At 40.2% G+C, this 17,999-nt stretch overlaps 1 protein-coding gene across 1 annotated transcript in view; it reads left to right on the forward strand.

The window, feature by feature from the left end:
• Window positions 1–17,796, forward strand: part of STAC (SH3 and cysteine rich domain) — a 71,380-nt gene extending 53,584 nt beyond the window's left edge. The window contains exons 7-11 of the mRNA XM_008633851.2: window positions 2,107–2,171; window positions 3,022–3,110; window positions 6,319–6,370; window positions 6,496–6,633; window positions 14,764–17,796. Of these exons, the coding sequence (XP_008632073.1) occupies window positions 2,107–2,171; window positions 3,022–3,110; window positions 6,319–6,370; window positions 6,496–6,633; window positions 14,764–14,862 (443 nt within the window). The 3' untranslated portion in view covers window positions 14,863–17,796. The remainder of the gene's footprint in view (window positions 1–2,106; window positions 2,172–3,021; window positions 3,111–6,318; window positions 6,371–6,495; window positions 6,634–14,763) is intronic.
• Window positions 17,797–17,999: the final 203 nt, after the last annotated feature.

Genomic DNA, 17,999 nt, shown 5'->3' on the forward strand with positions numbered 1-17,999 from the left:
TGAATTGCCATCTGTAACAGAAGTCCCAAAAGCCAAAATGCACTTTAGGTGACATCTATGAGCCTATTATCAACAATGATTTGAGCACTTTCCCCTTGAGTCAAATATGGGATGTCCTCCCTGCAAACCCAGTTTTGGTGAGCACTTCTCAGCCACAAAAGGGTACAGTTCAGCTCCATCCACATGTGCTGGGTCAGCTCCACAGTTCATGAGGCTGTACATTAGAAACGTGCTTTATTTTCTGTCACCAAACAGGAATTACTCCAGACATGATGCTGAAGTACTTTTACTTCATTTGGTGAATGACTTTTTGCAAGTCCAAAAGATTCCTAATTACCCAACTCAGTATTCACCAGAATGTCTTCAATTTGCCTCCTAACTCCTTTTCCTCTGGACATGAAAAACAAAGCATAGTGATTTGAGTAGGATTTGAACACTGCCAAGCTGTAATAGCACCACTTTAAAGCCCTTCATACCGATGCTAGACATATATATACCCCTACATTAATGATACAGGAAATTAGGTTTATTTCTAAGTTTTTCCTTCTGGTACATCTGACAGTCTGCAGGGTCAGAGCCCCTCTGCAACAGGAGCTGGTGAGGAGTATACTGAGGCCCCAGGTCCACTGCAGTCAGGACAGCCAGACAGAGCTTGTGACATTTTCAGGTTAAATGTGGCAGGTATCAGCTCACATGCTCCCTTCACATTCACACATTGAACTTTATGACTACAAGATTATCTTATATTTTGTCAGAGAAGATGTGTGTGCCCATGAATGCCTGTCACTTTGTACAAAATCTTTCTCATGTGTGTTGCAGCTGCCATTTCACTTGTCTTTTATCTGTTACAAGAACAGTGTCTTGTTTTTCAATATCCAGGTACAACTCTCTACTATCAAAGAACCTTACTATTTCCCTCAAAAAGCTTCTCCACAGACTGTTAGGTTGTCAACTACCATGTAGACTAGTCCCAGAAATACGTGTTAATGAAAGAAAGGATGAGCAAGTGAAAGAGCAGAGTAGCAAAATTCAGCAGTTTGGTTTTCCCTGGATATTTTTCCCCTGAATGCATGTAACTGCATGACAGATAAACAAAAAGAAAATGCCCCCAGTCAGCCTGATACTACCACTTTGGAGATTTCCAAATTGTTAGACATTACAAAGTCCAGCTTCTGCTCAAAACACCTACAGAGGTAAATGGTAGGAGAAGACACTGATGGTTCTAGCTGCTCAAAGACTCCAGCTATTAAAATCATATTCAGACTTTACCCAGAAGCAAGTAACACTGGGCAATTCTTAAAATGTGAAGGGGGAATTCAGTCAAAATGATAAAGCCACTGTGTTTTTTCTTGGGAGATAACTGAGGACAGGTATCAGTCAGCTCATGAATCAATTACAATAGCGGGTAACTGGTTATCTATCAGGTGTGTTAGGTGCTGTGACTGTTGTCTCATTCCATGAGTTTCTGATTTAGTAACTTAAAAACAAATTTCAGCGTCTACAGGCCTGTGTCTGAGTTAACCCATCCTGATTTAAAAGCAATTCAGGTACCTCCTGTAAATTCAGAGAGAGAAGCAGTGTATCCAGCACACCCCAGGCATGGACTATCGGAGAGAGGGACCAAAGAACGCTATCAAACACTTAGAGATAGAGGTTAAAGAGGGGAAGGAAGGGGTTTTGCATACAAACTTCCCCAGTATTGCTCATATATGATCATCAGCTTTTTCAGGTGCTTTAACATGGAAATACTGCTTATCCTAAACATGAAAATACAGTACTCAGTGTGAGAACAACACATTTTAAATAGCTGGACTTTAAATAGTAATGCACTTCTAGTACCTAAGTTCTGTTTGTAGTGCTGTACTTGTGTATATTCATCTGATCAAAAGGGTTTATTTGTTACGCTTTTAAATTCTTGAGGACAGAGATTGTGTCACGTGCCAAAGGCATACGTGGTTTTTTTGGGTGTGGAAGGGTTCAGAGGAGACCACAAGGAATCAAAGAAAATAAGGGAGAAAGGGAAGAGATCAACAAAATCAAGGGGATCCTGTTAAGGTGAAGAGTCTTTAACTACTCCTAAAATGTCATGTGTTTTGTTTATTTCAGTGTTTACATACTCCGAAAATGGAACAGAGCACTTTGGAGAAGAACCAAAAAGCATACATTCCCCGGTATGAGCATACATTTTGTGAAGATGCAATGGTAATGGGAAGTCATGTAAAATTCTTGTTTTTATGGCTGGCTGAGGACCTTGAGTAGGTCTGTTGGACCACTGATACCTGACTGTTGTGTTCTTATACCATTTCTGGGACACTGGCCACAGCTGAGCACAATATACAGTACTAGATGGCTTTTGGTTTATCCTTTGTGGTCACTTTTATGTTTTTCTGCTTATTGAAAATTGATTTGGGAATACAAAAGATCCAGTGTGCAGGCCAAGTAATTACAATAGAACTGCTGTAATGCAAAAATCACAAACTTAATTTGGAAAATTATTTAGTATTTGTTTTAGCTGCTTTTTCTTTTTTTCCCCCAGATTAATAGTGGAAAAAGCGAGGAGAAACAGTAGCCAGTCTTCTCCGTTGAAAACCCAGCACAAAAAAGCTTCCACACATTAAAATCACTTTAAGAAAGTGATTCTCCTGCTCTGAATTTGGACCTGTGCACTGTACAATTCTAACTCCATCCATAATGAGGACTGTAGACTAGACACCTTATATAATGCCAATAATACACTACTGGGCTCATAAGAGCCATACATACCACAGAGAGAGAAAAGGCAGACTCATTTTTAATACCTCATCCCAAAGACCAGCCTATACAAATTTCTGCTTGTGTTCCTTGGAAGCCTGGAATTTGATCTTGGAGTTCAAATAATCTTATTTCTAAATTAAGATAGTTACTGCCTTAATGGCCTGCAATGTACCTGGGCCATGGCTAATTTATTGTAAGATCAGGTTCAGAACCAAATTCCTTTACAGAGCAAATACTTAAATTTTCTCTTTCTCTTTTTTCTTAAAGGGACCATTTTATAAAAGCACGTTACAAATGAACACCTATGTTGCCTTGTACAAATTTGTACCACAAGAAAATGAAGACTTGGAGATGAGGTAAACCCCAAAATATTTGTTAGTTGATTTGACCCATTTGTACTGATGGTCATGTGGTTATACATGACTTTGGGGAAGGGAGGGTTTCTTCTGACACTTTCAATACACATTTTTATAGAGGTAACCACTTACAGATAAAAAGATATTCTCACAGTCAAAAAAAACTGATGACCAATTCTTTTGGCAAGGATACAATAGATTGAAAGTTTCAAAAACACTTATATCACTTTAGGAGCAAGATGGCTTTCAGCTATAAAATGTTCTAGCTTTCAGTTGCTTTGTTTTTCAATCAGAAGTTTTCAGCTAGGAATTCTCCACCAGGTCTCATGCTATTGCTAAAAGATTTACCAGTCCTGTTTGATCCTCCCTCTTATTCAATTATGTCTGACAAAAAAGAATGATGTCCAGCTGCTGGATGGCAGTGTTTTCACATGAGAGTTTTGCAAAATAAACTTGTTAATTGCTATTTTTAGCACTTACTTCCGCCATTCTGCATCAGTTGCTTGCATTCATTACAAGGTTTAATCCAAGCCCACTGAAGGAAAATGACAGCTTTTCTTTCACTGAAATTATTTTGCTCATGCTACTCACATTTTGAATGGTCTTTCTAGCGTTCTTACTGTGAAACATGTCAGGTATCTTCAAGGCATCCTCTCTATCAAAATAATCATGTGTGTGCCACAAAATTTAGGGAATTGCCAGAGAAATGCTCCTCTCCTCAGCATCTGCAACACTGAAAGTCCTTTTCCTGTTCCCAGCTGTGCCTTCTCACTGCTCTGGAACTAAAGGGTGCGATGTAAGAAATTACAAGTTCTCCTATCATTCTGCTTTGCTGGCATTTCCTGATCATTATTTTAGGAATGTCAGCTCCTCAGGAAATAACCACAGTATATGGTAACCTTTAGTGCAACTTGCCAGCTATTCTGCTTGAGGGATTCCGTTTTTGCATCCTGCTCTTTAGGAGTGTATTCCATCTTGCACATTTCTTCTATTAAATAGAACACCTCTCAGACAAGCCTGAACTGGACTACCATCCTCATCCAGACACAGAAATCCAGAGAATACATCATCCTTCAAAATTCTCCTGTCCCTCATTTTAGGGGAAAAAGCAGCCTGTGGTCTGAAATGTGCTGTTTCAGGGGATACCAGGCTCTTTCCGGGGATACCAGCTAGGTTTTAAACTGGCATTACTCAGCCACAGCACCACTGTTTGTCGTCCCATGGTCAGAAATTCAGTAATGTACGTGTTAACACTGTTCCATAAGGGATGCCCAATAGCTGGTAATGCTGTTTTGTTACTGCAGAGCAAGGCAGGATTCAGCTCAGTTGCAGGAGTTCCCATCTAACATAGCTGAGGTGCTGGAGGTGGGTTCTGCAGAGCAGTATTGTCAAGACTGTCCTGGGAACCTGAGCTGGTAACCAGCCAGGCATTGATCAGCTCCATCATAACAAAGGCAAATAGCAGGGGAAGGACCTGAGTTGAGAGGAAGAGTTAGGGCAGATTTCTGCAGTTCCCGGCTCATCTCTGAGAGCATACCGTGAGTGTCAGATTACTGCAGCAGAGGTGTGTAGCCCTGATTTCAGCTGAAATTCGAATTTACCACAACCTGGATTTCTTCCCTAACAGCAGGAGGAGCCAGTCAGATTTTCCAATGCTCTGGCATAAGTAAAGTAGGGCATTGCAGTAATACACTTATTCTAAGAGATGGCCTATTATTACAATAGAGAATCCTGAAGACAAGCAACCCCATGTTTCAGACACTGCAATGAATAGAATAGAACAGAACAGAACAGTTGGAAAGGACCTACACAAGCACCTATCTTGCCACCTCCTCAAATCTAGATCACTGAGGCAGAGCAGACAATTTATCCAGGGTTGTGATTTACAGAAGAAAAAGATGAGACCTGACTGATTTCAACCAATAGAAAGAACCAAGTGGATTAGTAGCCTAAATCTAGGCAGCAAGAATAACAGGTCCAGCTTGGATTTCTATTTTGATAAAGACATCAATATCAGCTCTCTCCTAGAAAAAAAAAAATCAGCAAAATCAGCAGGTCTTCAATCTACAGTTCTCAGTGCTCAGACAAGTGAGAGGGAGAGACTTTAGGTTCAGTTGCCATCTTTCTCTGACAGCCAAATGAATTTATATTTTCTGGGTTATTTTTCTAACAACCAGGCTGAAGAGTACTGGGTGGACAAGGCTCTCTTAATCCTTCTTGTTGAAAGTGGTTTTCCTTTCAGTCTAAGGGCTCCAATGATGTCCTAGAAAGAGCCACGTTTTCTATGCATGTTCTTAAAGAGCATGTTAAATTAGACCTGTTATCCATCATATGCTTCAGATGTGTTTTCAGGCTCTTCTGCTGATACCTTAACACTACACAGTGAGCCTAACAGGGAAAACTGAATAAATAGGGGTCAACAATTAATTTTATTAAGATCCAAGAAATGTCTGTTATCAAATAGACAGACCTTTCTGGAGTTAATCCCTTTGGAAATGGTCTCCCACTTACTTTCTACAACATACCACTATAATAATTACATAGGAAAGTTGATGAAGTGCCAGCAGTGGGGGAAAAAGGTCAAATAACTGTTCAACTACCTGCACAAAATCAGCTTAGCAAATTTTGCTATTAGTGTTTCCAGTCTAATTATCCTCCTAGGTCTGCTTTGGAACTAGTCAGCTGGATGCTGATACTTAGCAATTACAACCCAGCACCACACATTATAAAGGTAAATATGTCCCATTCAAATCAAAAATACATTCTTGGGCAGAATTATATCCCTGCTGACTAATTGCCTTTGTCAGTAAAATATTTTCCTGCTGCCTTCCTTCTGCAATCACAGCTTGAAAACACAGATGACGAAGTAGTGTGTCCCAACAGTGTGAAATGTCTTAAAGCCAAGCCATAATGCCTTTAACAAGTAGGGACTGTATTTTAAACAGCCTCTTAATAAACAAGCAGCAAAACTTCCAGTTCACAGATGTTGTCTCAAAATAAAGATCCAGCCCCAAGACACAGAGGCTCTCTTTCTACATTACCATGTGTGACTGAAGTACACCTTGCCACCTTATTGAGCCTACCTGCCGTGAATGCTCAGACAAAATAACCATGGAAGGACTGCCTTCCTATTAGAAGGGAATTTTGGAAGCTGATTCAACATGACAATTAACAGTCAACTTACATACTATTCCTCTTCTAATTACAGGCCAGGGGATATGATCACTCTTCTGGAAGACTCTAATGAAGATTGGTGGAAGGTATGTGCTAGTCATTTTCTATCTGTTTTCTTTCCACATGGAAAAATATCTTGTTTTCAATACTGAATTTGTATTAAAGCTGCTACAGTTAACAATCTTTTACTATCAATATGTTTCCTTCACAGGGGAGAATTGATGACAGAATTGGATTTTTTCCTGCTAACTTTGTTCAGAGAGTGCAACAAAATGAGAAGATTTACAGGTGTATCAGGACATTCATTGGCTGCAAGGAACAGGGACAGATAACTCTGAAAGAGAATCAGGTAAGATCCTCTGTGCTGGACCCTCACTGGACTAGAGCATCCAGCAGTCTTACCAATAACTGGAGGGAAAATTGTGCAAGATGAGGACAGGCAGATTTTTTCACTGCAATTTTGCAAGATTTATTATTTGTATGGTAACAGTGTCTAGTAGCCAGTTAAGAGCAGTGGTCGCCTTGTGCAAACACATACTCAATTCCTAACACAGCCTGAATTTCCAGTGTCACGGACATTCATAGTGATACTTTACATATTTCACACTCTCTTCCTGACTTCAAAAGCGATTAACATAGAGTCTTAGCAGTAGACCTTGTGTGCCTGAAAAATGATCTGGTTTTCTCCTCACTATTAGAGCTAATCTAATAAAAGACACTGGCTCCCTCCTCAGACCTTAACTTACCTAAAGATCTAAACACAGCCCGTTGTCTTTGCTTCAACAGGAACAGAGTTAAGACAGCATCACACAAAGCTGTAAATCCTAACTGTAACTCTTCTTCGCCAGTTGCAAGGTATATTTAATCCTTAATTTTTTGTGCCACCACTTCCATACCCTCTCTACAGGCCATATTACATCCTAAACTATAAGTGCTCCTGTGAGCTAAAGGACACCACATACAATGAGGACTTGCAGGGTCCATTCACCCTGGTGTATTTAGAGCAGCTCCTTCTACTTTGTGTCCTTCAGGTGGGTTCACTAGGCACAAGCCAAGACTCAAAACATGCATTAAGGGACAGATTTGTGGCATAAGCTAATGTAAATAGGAGGATGACATACTAAGGGTGATGCACAGCTTGAGTTCTCTGACACCTGGATGCAGTAAAAAGATTTTTTTCACATCATCTTGTGAGGCCTAATGTTCTTCCACATCATTAGGTCTTTCCTTTCCTGTGACAACTGTGTCATACCACCAGAAATGGTTTGCCTTACAGTGCCTGGACAGCCACTGATTTTAATAAAGTAGAGAAGAAGCCAGAACCAGTGTGGACTTCAGGGCCATGGATTTTTCCATGCAGAACTTCTTTAACACTTCACTCCATTGGAGGATAAGATTAACTTACAGCTTTGCTGCTGCTGATTTGTGGCATAGCAAAACATACAAGTGCTAACAATCCTTGGGTGCACACACACAGTTTTTAAGGAAGGCACACAAAAACAGCGACCAGAATATATTTTAGCTGTCCCTGTACGCACAGTACATTGGGCAGCCCTGCAGCTGCTAGAAAGAAAGTTCTTACATTCTTTTTACCCAACATCTCTTTTAATTTTTTTTCTGTCTGTGCACACAGACAAAAGAAATATTACCAAAGTAGAACAAGAGCCTTTGGAGGCTTTGTGTTCTAAAATAAGCAATACACAAGGGCAAAGGTAGGAAATGGTAGTGTTGGAATATGGCATGCCAGCATGAGGGAATGGTCAAGATCTGCACCAGTTCTCATTAGTGGGCATACCAGATCATTTCTGTCAGCATGGCTACTGCTGCAAGCAGTGAGAGCCCATTTTCTTGCCTCAGTTCTCACAAAACCACAGTTTCCAAGTGGGCAGGTCTGGTAGCTTCATCTAAACATAAGGACCTTCCTATTGTCCCTATTTCATAATAACCTCACAAAGGGAGCTCGTAGTCAGGGGTGCGTCATCATCTCTGGGAAGACAGGAGGTAAAGAAAGGGATGAATCTATCCTGTCTCTCTAATATCTCCTTTTTTTTAGAAAACTTTTTCATCTCTATCTCAAGTCCACAGAAATGCTGAGGCTGAATATGAATGCTGTCGGGTGCTCATTTGATGTGGGAGAGGCTACAGTGGAAGAAAGAAATAAATATTTGTTGTGAAACAGGGGGCAGAGACCAGACTGCACAAACACATGAATGCAGAGACATGAGAGAAAAGTAGCACAGCAAACAGACCCTGCCCCACTCTCACACAAATTATGCAAAAGGGGAACATTTAAGTAGCTCGAAGGCCATTTTGGGTAATTTCCAGATGGGATGGCCACAGTGAGGCCATGGGCATTCATCTGCATCCTGCTGTATCTCCATATAGGGCATAATTTTTTGTATTTTTCTTATAAGAGAACAACTCTGCCTTCACTGTGGAAAAACTCTTGCTGTGAAAAACATTTTAATTATTATTGGGAATTTTTGACTTTAAAAATTTATTTTATATTTCCAGAGTCAAATTTCCTTTCTTCTTTCTTCAGCCATTTCTCTTATTTTCCATCCTTTAGTTCTCCATTGTTTTCCATGTGAAGCAGAAAGAGAGGTGCAATAGGGGAAGGCATGAAATGAAAAAGTCATCTGAATGGGAGTTGTGGAAAACTTTGGCAGAATTTTTTGTTTGTCTTTTGTTGTATTGGGAATTTCTGTGGGATGTCATCAGCCGTTTTACCTGTCTCTGGGCACAGTGTTCAGAGTGCTGTGAGTGCAATGTATCTACTATGTGCAAAACACTGATTTCTTCCAGATCAGCAAGAAGGGGAGATTATTCGTCACTACTAATTCCTGTCAAATCTCTCTTTAGCTAGAAAAACTCATTAACTGGTCTAATAAATTCCTGTGACGGTAGTATGGCACAGTCACTTCACTGAGTCACTTTCCGTGTGGTCTAACAAGAGTACAGAACCATTCTGACAACGAAGACAAGGATGATATACTAACAGAAAAACTAATCCAGTGACAATAATATGAATTTTCTTTATTTTGCTTGATACCTTCCATGGTTTATCCTTCAGGTCTCTGTCCCCATTATGCCCTATATGAATTTTGCTGGGTAGAGTGGCTACTCTCATAAGGCAAGAGGCAATACATTAACCAACAAAGCCACATGACTACCCGAAGAAAAGCCGTTTCAGGCAAGCAGAGATATTTTCAAAGTTTGAAGCACAGTGAGTGAGACTTTTTCTGGAATCGTTTGGCAGTTTCATGCCTTGGAAATAACATTTGGAGTTTCAGCTTCATGTAAACCTTTTTGGCAAAGCCAATATTCAAGGAGAGGGCTGAAGAATAACCACACAATTTGTTCACCCATCTTGAGCAATGTGCATGAGCTAGTCTTCACAAAGGATCCCTTGAAAATTTCACTATGCAATATGAAACCCAGCCTGGAGAAGAAAAAGTGTACTGCTTCAGAGACACCAACATCTTGGAGTTTAGGGTTCACTGACAGATTTTTGAGACTTAAAACCAATTCAGAAGATGACTGGGCACCACAGGGCTCAATCAGGGATCTGTAGGAGGTAAGCAGGCATAGTCCTTCACATAAGTAAAGCAAGATTATCAATAAGGAAACCAAATCCCGCCAATTTCTGTGGCCTTGCACACTTTTAAGCTGTCTCAAAAACAATATGAACGGCATAATTTCCAACTCTGATTGATTTTACCATCACTTGTATAGATAACATTTTCTCCAGCCTGTAACTTCTGCCCTAGACTACCCAAATTCATTACCATACATTATACAAATACTTCTTTGCATGACAGCAGGCTCTGATTTGACCTCTGTTCACAAAAGAAAAAAATCACAATATCTAATACATCATCAATAGTTAGAAAAGCATCTCTTAAAATGTCTTTAAGGTATTTGTTCATCAGTTTTAAAGAAGTCAGAATAATCTGCTGTTTGAATGTCTGCTTTTACTTTGAAAAAAATAGCTACTCACACCCTTTCCTGGCTGCATCTGACATCTACAGTCCCACTAATACAAATTACTTTAGAGATGGGCTTTTTGTAATTAAACACAATTGATTTTAAATTGCACAAGTGATCATGGGCAACAGAAATTGCCCCAAACTGTGGCATTTGTAACAAACTGGGAATCAGGAACTCTTTGCCTCATCCAGATATGCACTGTGAGTTTACATAAAAGTCAGTGCAACAGATCCATTTCATGATGGGTGTTTTATAAATGTCACATATCCACAAGACTAGGATTAATAAGGCAGGATTGGAGAATAGGTCTACAGACTCAGAAATCCACGTCTCTCCGGTTTTCTGATTAGCCTGGATGCTTTGTTGCTACCTGGCCTTTCACCTCATCTTCTAGGAGTTACTTTATGTCCCCATATTTTTGGGATACTGTAAAAGAAGCTGAGATTCTAAGAGCATGACTCAGCTGCCTTTGAAAACCAGTTTCATCACAGTGACTTATGCATTCAAATTAAATCACTTAAAAGGCAAACTCAGCACTGAAAGCGATGTTGCAGTTCTTCATGTGCTCCCCAGCTCAAAGTGCTGCACTTCACAGCCAGGCTGAAAAGGAACAGGGTCTTTCTCCAGCTATGTCTGATTTCTATTGACATCAGTCTTACTGAGAAGGGATTGGTGTCCCCATTCATTCAGGGATGCTAAGTGGCACACAAGATTTACAAGAGTCCAAAACAAGGGCACAGATCATTATGCATGCACTTCAGTCCAGGTCTTCTTTAAAATCCTAAGTGACATAGGTAAAACAAACCGGTGTTCTTGGTCCAAAAGCCAGTGAAACAACTGACATAAAACCATTCATCATCGTTTTCACTATAAATGAATGGGTATGGAAACTGAACTGCTTAACATTTCCATCCACAAGGGTCACATAGGCAAGGACTTCAGTGCACTGGCAGCAGCAGATGTAGAAGCTCACAGTGTCCCTGTGCTGTCATTCTTGCAAACAGAAGACTTGATCTTGCAGACCTCTTAACCTGGCACTGTCTGCGGGCTCCAGGACAGCTCTTGAAACTGTACTGCCCTCATAACCAAGGTCCTGCTTCATCAGAACCAGTCTGTGGCTGACAGATAGGTTAATTATGTGGAGGAAAGAAGACAGCTGCAAAAAGTTACAGCAAGTTCAAAATTACTCCCAGAAAAAGAGAACTGGCCACTTCAGCCCAAATTCAAAGCACAGGACTTAGAAGAACAGGAAAGTATTAATGACCATACAGCTTGAAGGATAATTTCCTAATTGCTCATCTCCACCTGCTTCAGGGCTGACTGACAGATAAAAAATTCTCAGGGAAGATGTTGACAAGTTCAGACAACAGCCACAATCTGAACATCTGTTTGTTTTGTTTTTAGTGTTTTGAGTATTTTTTAAAGAAAATTAGACTAAAGAATGGGGAAGTAACTTTATAATATTAGATCCCACTTTCAGATAGTTCTGAAGATAACTTGTTGAGTGAGAAATAGCCTGAATTGTGGTTTCTTATCCTTTGGCTTACTCCACTACTAATCTCTTGAGCCAGAGTGCAGGGATAAAAACCTAACTCTCCCCCTTTGTGTTCCTACCAAATTCACTGGAGAGTGGCTGCTCTGGCTCACTTTTCTAGTCAGGCCAGTGGCCTGCCCCACAAAACATGCCAGCCTGAGTAGCTGCCATTTTAAGCAGTTTCCAACTTTATACCTGTCAGTACGTGTGGCACCTCATGCCTTCACAACCATCATCTTTGCCATCTCTCATCAGGGCTGATCCTCAACAACAGCTGATTCATTGGGTGGGATCCAAAACTCTGGATGCTACCATACCTCATCTGGGATTACTCTGGATTTACACCCATGTACGAAATTCAAGAGCCAAATCCCCAGGCTACAACTTGTGGGTGATATCCCTGGCAGCACTCATAAAGGGATGAGAGCAAAAGTGGCCATAGATGGTGTTTTATTCAGTCTGCTCTGAAAACTGCAGAATTTGGAGCAGCTCCAGGGCTTTGCAAAGTTCCAGCAGCTGTCACAGACCCAGGAGACCTCCTGAGTCACATGGGATTATGAAAGTGTGGCATATTGTGGCCAAGCTTACTCTGCCCCTGAACCCTCCCCTTCCTTGGAAAGTAGTGGGGAAAAAACTCTGCCATCTGGGATCTGGCACATGAAAGGCTTCGTGTCTTAGTATGAGAGAATTTCAGCTGGAATTTGGGAGAATTCAGACCTATGTATTGGTATGCAGAGTGAGAGTTCTTACATAAAGGCATTGTACTCCTCATGCCCAGTGAAAATCTAAATGTATTGCTGTAGCAAAGCACTCTCATCGATATCCAAGGAGCACTCAAACCATCAACAGAAAAAAAAATAATAATAATAATACCCCACACCACTGAAAAAAGAAGAAATTTTCACTACAAAACCAAAGAAAAACAGTTTTCAGAAAACTCGGTATTTTTCTTCTGGCCACAAATCATTCTGCTGACAATACGAGACAACAGGGAAAAGCACTCCGTTCTTCCAATATGTTCTGCACAGCACCAGAGAGGTTAAGCAAAAAAATGCATCAGGTTCAGTGAGCAATGTAGACCTGCTGGAGATGTGATTATTCTTTGGATCCTATCAAAAAGCTAGATATCTTGCAGACATCTTCAGTTAAGAGAAAAACACAGTGGTGGAGTGAATCATTCCTATTAACCAGCCAGGTCTAGGTGCAGGAGAAGGTGCAAAGGCACACGGCAGTAGGAATCAACTGAGAAGGGGAACTTTTCAACTAGTTCTCTTTCCCACTCTTGGATAGTCTTCCATACTTGGCCATTCTTAGTCTTGTGCTTCTTTGCAGGCTTTCTTTTCTCATTGTGTCTTTCTCAGAGACCAACATGGAGCAGTAGCTAGAAACACCGTTCCATGTCCATGTGCTTTGCACCTCTCTGTTTTGAATGGTGATGTGACTGCAGAGGAAGCAGATGCTGTGCTGGGGATTCATGACATAACTGAGTTGGGCTGTTTTGCAACAGAACCTAAACTAGACAGCATCAATTCTAGACCGCTCCCACGCTTTCCATGTGGTTTAGTCCAAACAACAATACATTATTCTTTCTAATTGCATGTCAGCCCTGTTGGTGTGCTCAGTCATTCTGCCCCAGGGATCCAGTTCAGTTAGTGTTGAGTAGGCAGGTTAAGTAAGAAAATTAATGAGTCCATTTACTTTCCAAAACTTTGTTTGCAGGTAAAGAGATCAACCTCCCTATTTCCAAATACTGGAGGTGACAAATATGAAGCAGCTTCACCTCCTTCTTATGACATTTCATTTCCCTCTGGCAACACTAGTGTTGCTAATAAATTTTATGTACGCAACAACAGGACAAGCTGGCCCAGAATTCAGATGTGGTATTTAGGTGTCACCCATAATAGTCATGCTGAAATGGATTTATCCAGGAACACTTTGGAGCTATTTTTGTTCATTTCATATCCTCTGAATTATTGTAAATAAACATTGCAAATACTTATCAGACAGAGATGAGTGTTAGTCCAGATAGAGGGCTGGCACTGACATCATGAGAAATCAGTTTGTGGAGTGGTCTCAATAGGACTGTCAGTTTTCCAGCTATATTTTAACCATGTTTGACTAGTAGGAAATATATAGTTCTTTGGCACAGACATTTGAAAACAATTCTTTATTTGGTGTGGTGCTGTGCCCAGTCTAAAGTGCCTATGCCACTAGGCTTCCAAATGGTTCGGCCATTACCAGATGTTTCAAGAAGGGCCTTAAAGCGGAAATGCCTGAAATCACAAAGGTCATGAGGAAATGTAAACCTTTACCACAATGTAATATTTGTGCTATTATAAAGACCACATTATAAAGATTTCACAACTGCTTCCCTGTGGAGTAGGTGTTATGGAAACACGCTCACAGAGCTGGATTCAGGTCACACATTTTGGTATCCAAAACAGGCATCTGTAGGCGCAAGGGCTGAGTAAATAACATAATCCTCTGCTCATTTGAGAAGTGCCGAGGCCTTTAACATGCAAAAGAGAATATGCCTGCATTCAGATCAGCTGCTGGAAGTGACACACAATTACTTTTTGCCACCAGGTATTGAGGGAGTCAGATAGCTCATGATCTGAAAAACCCATTCCTCTCATAAACAGACAAACTAAAGCATGATCATCACAGTAGGCTGAAGTCATAATTCAAGTTTCAAAATCTTTTATCCACCACAAAGTTCTTTGCAATTTTAATGTCTCTCATGTATATGTGGCACTTCAGGGAGACGGGGAAAAGGTAACTCTCTAAATATATGAGTTTGAGATTCTTATCAAAGTAGTGAAAGTCCAACAGGGATTGTTCTACTTACAGAAATAACTAGCGGGATGTCTAACCTACCTGATAAATACCCTGGAATAATTTGTCTCTTTGATCATGGCAAAGAGTTTAACATTTTCATATCTTTTTTGTATTCAGATTTGTGTGACTTCTGAAAAGGAACACGATGGCTTTATCAAAGTATACAGCGGGAAGAAGAAAGGCTTTGTTCCCATAGATGTCTTAGAAAACATCTGATTCCAACAGCCCACTCACTGCAGTAGGAGCCCTTTGTTGGCAATGCCTGTTTGCCTCATCTCACACTGTGTCAACCCAGATGGGCTGTCTTGCAGATGTTCAGGGAAATAGTGAGAAAACTGCAGCAACAAGAAGAAAAAGACATTTAGACTGCCACAGCAACACTAAAAATAAGAAAAGTTGAATGTTTGAAAGAAAACGTAGTCAGAAAACACCAGGGAAATGAGAGGTCCTTGGATACTAACAGGAATAAGGTAAGGGGGGGAAAAAAGCCTGGGCTGATCTCTGGTGCAAGATGGCTGCTACAGCCCTGATGGAGACAGACAGCTCGTTCTGAAGGACTAAACTTGCGTCCTGTTCTTGTGTCTTAGAAAACTGTTGGACTGCTTTCTTGTTTGAAGTGTGTATTTTGGGGGAGGGGGGAAAATACAGTTCAAACTGTCCTCGTACTACAGTCCAATGCTTGTAGTAAAGTGTGGCTGTGGTTCTACAGTTTTGTCCCCAATACCAACCGAGTTTAAGCGTTTAGTCCTGGTGTTTAGTCTCGTAACAAATCAGTTTGGATACACCGTGTGAATGTCAGTTCGAGAAATGCACTGTGCCCTGGAAGCTGGCAACTTTCTGTGCAATCTTCCCATAGGAAAGAGTAGCGAACGTGTGTGTCCTTTGTTTTCTCTGTATATGAACAAAAGCTCTCAGCGTATGTTGGGTGTGTGTTGGCTGCTCTCATAGGTCACAAAAATAGCTGGTCCTTGGATTCACAAGCCTGGTTGGAAGCATCGCTCTCTGTTTCCTTCACCTTTATCTGGTGATACAGAAAATGGGCAAAGTGCTGGGAGACAGCCACAAGCTTGAAACATTTTATATTTTTCTGTGTTTATTGCACTTAAAACATTTTATATATTAACCCTATTTATAAAAAATGAAACAGTTATCTAACCCACTGGAAGACTGAAAATGTTAGGAAAGGACATTAGGCTGCACACAGGACTGAAGTCTGTAATTATCAAAATGCAGAACTCCTGACAGAAAGGCACTGAGTGTCTTTGTGGTGTGTTCACACACCAGAGCTCCCTTCTCCATTTGCTAAACAGAAGTTTTGCATATTCAGCAGTAAATACACCAACATAAATTTTTCCTTGGCATAAACCACCATGATCATCCCTTGAGTCTTTTCCATGCTAGTGAGACTGTGCAGACATCCCTGTTTTGTCCATATAAGCCCCCATCTTCAAACGCGTTTTGGGCGCAGGAACCTTTTGGTACTGGGGAGCAGTCTGTGAGACCTGTGGGTCTTGACCAAATTACACAAGTCAGTCAGTGCCAGTTCTGCTGTAGAGCAGGCACCCTATGATATTTGAAGACAGGGAACCTAATTTCCAAGTATTTAATTGGATGTAATTGCACCAAATACACTTAAACAGCTTAGCATGTATTATGACGTAGAGATTAAGCCCTATCCTAAAGCTCCCTGCTGAATTCATGCCTTCTTTGACTAGCTTGAAACTGAATGCCTGTCTTTTCTGTGATTAACCACAAATTGGTGTCCTAAATCCTGATACTGCATGCCAGGCTAGTATAGGCCTTTGCAAAGTTGATGCTCTTTCTAAAAAAAGCAGTTACTGGTCCTTTTCCCATATATTGAGGCAGTTGGAATCTGTGTTGAATAATCCAGGTCTCAGTAGCTGAGTCGCCCTATTTGAATAGCTGATCTTGCTCAAAGCCTTATAAAATCCAGGGGAACTCTACCCTTGACCAGAAGTTCTCAGAGCAGATTGGTCTTCAGCCTCTCAAAGATATGTTTTGCAGCTCTTATGTATGTATGATTTAATTGCAGAAGAAGTTGCAGGGCTGTCAGCTCCTGAAACATGGCCCTTTGTAATGTAACTGGTCCATACCGATTATTGACAAATTCCTGGCTGATCAAAAGTATCTGATTTCATATCTTCTGTGGGAATATCAGTAGGCTTTTTTTCCACTTCAAGCAACATTTGCTCAGCTCTTTTTCCTAAGTAACCAATAAACTCAGTGGGAGAGGATTCTGATAAGATTTAAGGATCAAGAGGAAAAGCAGTAGAGATGTATTAATCCACTCTGCTTTTTAAGATTATTTTTTTTATATATTCACCCGCTCAAAGGAAAAACTCAAGTGTTTGTTACAATTAAAGTATTTCCTATCTTTGATCAGGCCTGTCAAGTGGACAAAAGAAAATCTATTTTAATCTATACATATGTGCTACTGTTTACATGATTGCATCATACTGTGATTCCCCCTTTTTCAGTCTTCTATGACTTTGATTTATTCCTACAATGTGCATCATACTATTCAGAGAATTATATGAATATTACCTACAAATCACGATGGCCTTTAATCAATGTCAGTTTGATTCCTTTTGATACTGAGCAATAAATAATAAAGTAACTGAGTAAAAACAAAACAGGCCTTATGTGGACTGCATTATATCTGAGGAACTATTGCTTCTGAACCAAAGCTTTCATGTTTATCTTTTCTTTGTGGTTTTGGTTGGTTGGTTTTGTCTTTTTACTGGGCTTTTGCTGCTGTTCAATATGTAGATGTAATTTATGCCTAATTTAGCAAGAAGCACATATCATACATGAGTCTTACTTTAAGCATGTGATTCATTGGCTATTTCCATGCTTAAAGCTGAAGTACTTTGCTAAATTAAGGTCATTTTACTCAAATTTATTTTGGATGCCTTACTCTGAATCCAGACAAGTATCTCATCACTTTTTTTACTACCATATGCAGTTTGCAGTAGGTACTGTGTTAGCAAGCAGTTAAAAATCAGACAGAAGATGGAATGGATTTTATCTGACATATGCTCAGAAAAATTGAATTTTAGGAGATAAATGCTGCTCAGATTTAATTTAATATTCTGCTCAATAAAGACTATGTGATGGTTGGAAGGAGAATAGAAGTGTATGTGTCTTAGCTTTCTTGCATCAGACTATGGAATCTTCAGTTACCCACCTTGAAGAACATTCACTAAACCCATCAGCAATAGCTGCTACTGAGCATTTCCATTTAAAATTTACAGCACTTGCATTTGCCACATTTAGCAAACCATTTCTAAAGTATTCCTGCACTGTATGTAACATGTGTAGACTCAGAGGGA

The sequence above is a fragment of the Corvus brachyrhynchos genome, unplaced genomic scaffold (assembly GCF_000691975.1).
Source record: "Corvus brachyrhynchos isolate BGI_N302 unplaced genomic scaffold, ASM69197v1 scaffold94, whole genome shotgun sequence".
NCBI lineage: Eukaryota > Metazoa > Chordata > Aves > Passeriformes > Corvidae > Corvus > Corvus brachyrhynchos.